This window comes from Lontra canadensis, unplaced genomic scaffold (assembly GCF_010015895.1).
Source record: "Lontra canadensis isolate GAN:19392208 unplaced genomic scaffold, GSC_riverotter_1.0 scaffold2574, whole genome shotgun sequence".
Lineage (NCBI taxonomy): Eukaryota > Metazoa > Chordata > Mammalia > Carnivora > Mustelidae > Lontra > Lontra canadensis.
In genome coordinates this window covers 1-3,039 of record NW_022633558.1, presented here as the reverse complement: position 1 = coordinate 3,039, position 3,039 = coordinate 1, and the positions used below count along the sequence as shown (strand labels likewise).

The following is a 3,039-nucleotide window of genomic DNA, read 5'->3' as shown; positions in this document are numbered from 1 at the left end:
CCCTAGCCGTTCTGGTTCCCTAGCCTGCTTCGGGGTCCTGGGAGTGTATGTCTGACACCAGGCTGCATGTGCGGTCAGGATTGAGCCCCGGTGAGTGAAAGTCCGGTGGGCCCATGCGTAGGAGGGCGGAGGGCCCTAATGCTTGGGGAAGCTTGACCTTGCTGTAGTCCTCAAGCCACACTCACCCTCCTGACCTATCTGCCCCAGTCTAACTATACTCCTTGAATGGAATTGACTCTCTGTCCTAGGGACAATCATTGGATGCCCACTTGCTGGCCTTTCTCACTGACCCAGTTCTCCAAATCTCCACCACACGCAGGCCAACATCATCAGCTTCATTCATAACCTACCCAGAGAGTAGCGCTCTCCTTGGTCTCACTGATTGAGGTCTCAGCCCCCTGCTAGGGTCACTTTGATCCTGAACCTGACCCAGGCCCATCAGAACAAAAACTGGGCTTCCTTGTGCGTCAGCCTGACTCTTAGATCTCAGCACTAGTGAAGGTGACACTGCTGTCTTGAAGAGTGTTCCAGGGCTCCCTGAGTTGGTTGGGAGAGTCAACTAGGTTGGGGAGTGTTAGGCTACAAAATGTTAAGCTGTTTGCTGTAGAACTTGCTCTGGTCTTTACATAGCTGACAGGCATTGTGGAAGTTTGAGAAATGTATTTCTAAGATGCACTGTTCAAAGCTTTCCTGGCTCCCTGCTAATGGGCCAAACACGGACTGCTCCTTGGGTGGTAATCGCTCTCCCTCTGGGTCATTTGTATTGGAACAGGGAAGTTCCCTCCTGCTCTGAAAAGCCATTGTTTTGGCTCAAGGATCACCTTCCTTCTTATTGTTGTCTGTGCCCACTGCTGGCTCCTGGAACCCTCCCTGTTTCTCCCTGATACCCCGGAGGCCCCCTGGTCCATCTCACTCAGCTGTTTGCACTTTACAGGTGACAAGGATCGCATGGTGGCCCTCCCAGATCCACAGGACTATTTCCTGCTCCGTGTCACTGACTGGGACAAACAGAGCTCACAGGGGGTCCTTTCAGAGTTAGTTGAGTAGACGAAGAGCGGATAATATCGCATGCTCCATAACTGTCCCTTCCCTTAATTACCGAAACTTTAACCCAGGCACAACCAGAAGAAAATACACATCAGAAATATCAGATGATAAATGATGAGATCTTTATTGAGCAAATAATAAACAGGGATGGCATTGTGACTTGCCTGCTCTGAGCAGAACCTGGGTAGGGACTCAGGGGGACATGGTGAGCTGGGAAAGGGGTATCTGGGAGAGGAAGGCTCCCATCCCTGAAAGTCTCAGGGCTCTGAGCACTGTGAGGGGACCACCTTCTTCTCCACGGTTTTGCCCTCGTGCGTGACCAGGCAGCTGAAGCTGCTGTGAGACTTCCACTTGTCAGGCGACAGGCTCAGGTAGCTGCTGGCCGCGTACTTGTTGTTGCTCTGTTTGGAGGGCTTGGTGGTCTCCACGCCCTGGGTGACGGGGCTGCCGTCTGCCTTCCAGGCCACCGTCACGCCGCCGGGGTAGAAGTCACTGATGAGGCACACCAGGGTGGCCTTGCTGGCGGCGAGTTCCTCAGAGGAGGGCGGGAAGAGCGTGACCGAGGGTGCGGACGTGGGCTGACCTGCGGGGCATGGTGGGGGCAGTGGTTCATTGATTCCACTTCCATTTGCGGGAGAGCCTGATGTTAGTGTATCAGGTGGGTGTGGGTCTCTAGGCCCAGGGAATGGGCCCCTGTTTAGGGACCAACCTCTGTCTGAGCAGTTATTCTCAAGAGGGTGGCTTGCATCTTCCCCCAACTATTTCCCATCTCTCATGGGTAGCTGTCACACTGTACACCTGCCATCTCCTGACTTGAGAACCCTCTGGGCCCTGGCCTGTCACACAAATGTCTGACCCTCACTCTCTTGCCCTCTTCCTGTGACATTCTGTCTGTCCCCAGAGTGGATGACAAGAACTCCCTGTGGTCTCCTGTGATCTGGTATTTATGCTCTGGAGGCCTCTGGATCTTTCCTCTGTGGCAATTATATTTACCCAAATGTATCTCTCTTGAAGTCTGTAATGAGCCAAGGACCCCATAAGATCACGGTCTGCCTGAAGGTTCTTGGGTGTCCCCTCTGCCTTGTCCCTTGGTGTTTCGCCCGGCCAATCGGTCAGTTCAGTAGCTATACTGTGCAACGGGATCTGGCTTTCATTTTGTAATTGGTCTTTTCCCATAAGAGCCAGGAGTCCGTCTTTCCCCCACACCCTGTTGTTCCATGACCCTGTTCCAGGCTTCCTGACTGGAGCACCTTGTCCTCCCTGCTCTCTCCTGTCTTGCAGTGTTGTTTGGCTCTCTGCGCACATAGCGCTGGGTGGCAGCCTGGAGAGGCCGGCGGGAGCCACTCCACCCCTGCAACCATCCTTGGATCCTTGTCCCAGAGCCCTGGGGCCTTCTCAGAACCTCTAACCTGTGTGCCCCCAGCCTAGGACCTGAGGGTGCTGGGTCCCTCTAAAGGCACCAAATGGTCATCCCCCAATGCTCCCTCTGCCCTCTTCCCTTTAGGTTGGCGGACCCCAGTGCTCCCAGAGATAAGGGTGGAGCAACAAGGCCAGAACAGAGCACACGTAGGACCCAGCATGACCCTGGCAGACAGAGAGAGGAGTTTTTCGTCATCCCAACCATTGCCTGCCTCTCGGTTTGGAGGTAAGGGGCTGGTGATGACCTACGAAGTAAGCAGGAAAATCCATATGGGGAGAGGAGGAGGTCAGGGTCCCAGAGGCTGGGATCCCAGGTGAAAGCATGACCAAGGCTGAGACAGGACAGAAAAGAAAAGAAAAAAAGGCAGAAAATCACCCAAACCTCTGGGAGAGCAGGGAAGGAAGGAGGGAGATGAGGAGACTCACCTAGGACGGTCAGCTGGGTCCCTCCGCCGAACTCATAACACTGTGACACAAGCACATACAAAAACCCCTCCTGGGAGGCCGTGCCCCACCCACTAGCCCCCCACCTGCAGCTGTGGTGGAGGAAGTGGGGGCACTCCTCTAGGCTGG

At 54.7% G+C, this 3,039-nt stretch overlaps 1 gene segment (V, D, J or C); it reads right to left on the bottom strand.

Annotated features, from left to right (window-relative positions):
- Nucleotides 1–1,147: 1,147 nt before the first annotated feature.
- On the bottom strand, nt 1,148–3,034 carry LOC116863727 (the record flags this gene model as incomplete). The annotated part of the segment is given in 2 exon segments: nt 1,148–1,630; nt 2,893–3,034. Coding segments are annotated over 2 exon segments (468 nt in total), but the record flags the coding sequence as incomplete, so codon positions are not given.
- Between the last annotated feature and the right edge of the window lie 5 nt (nt 3,035–3,039).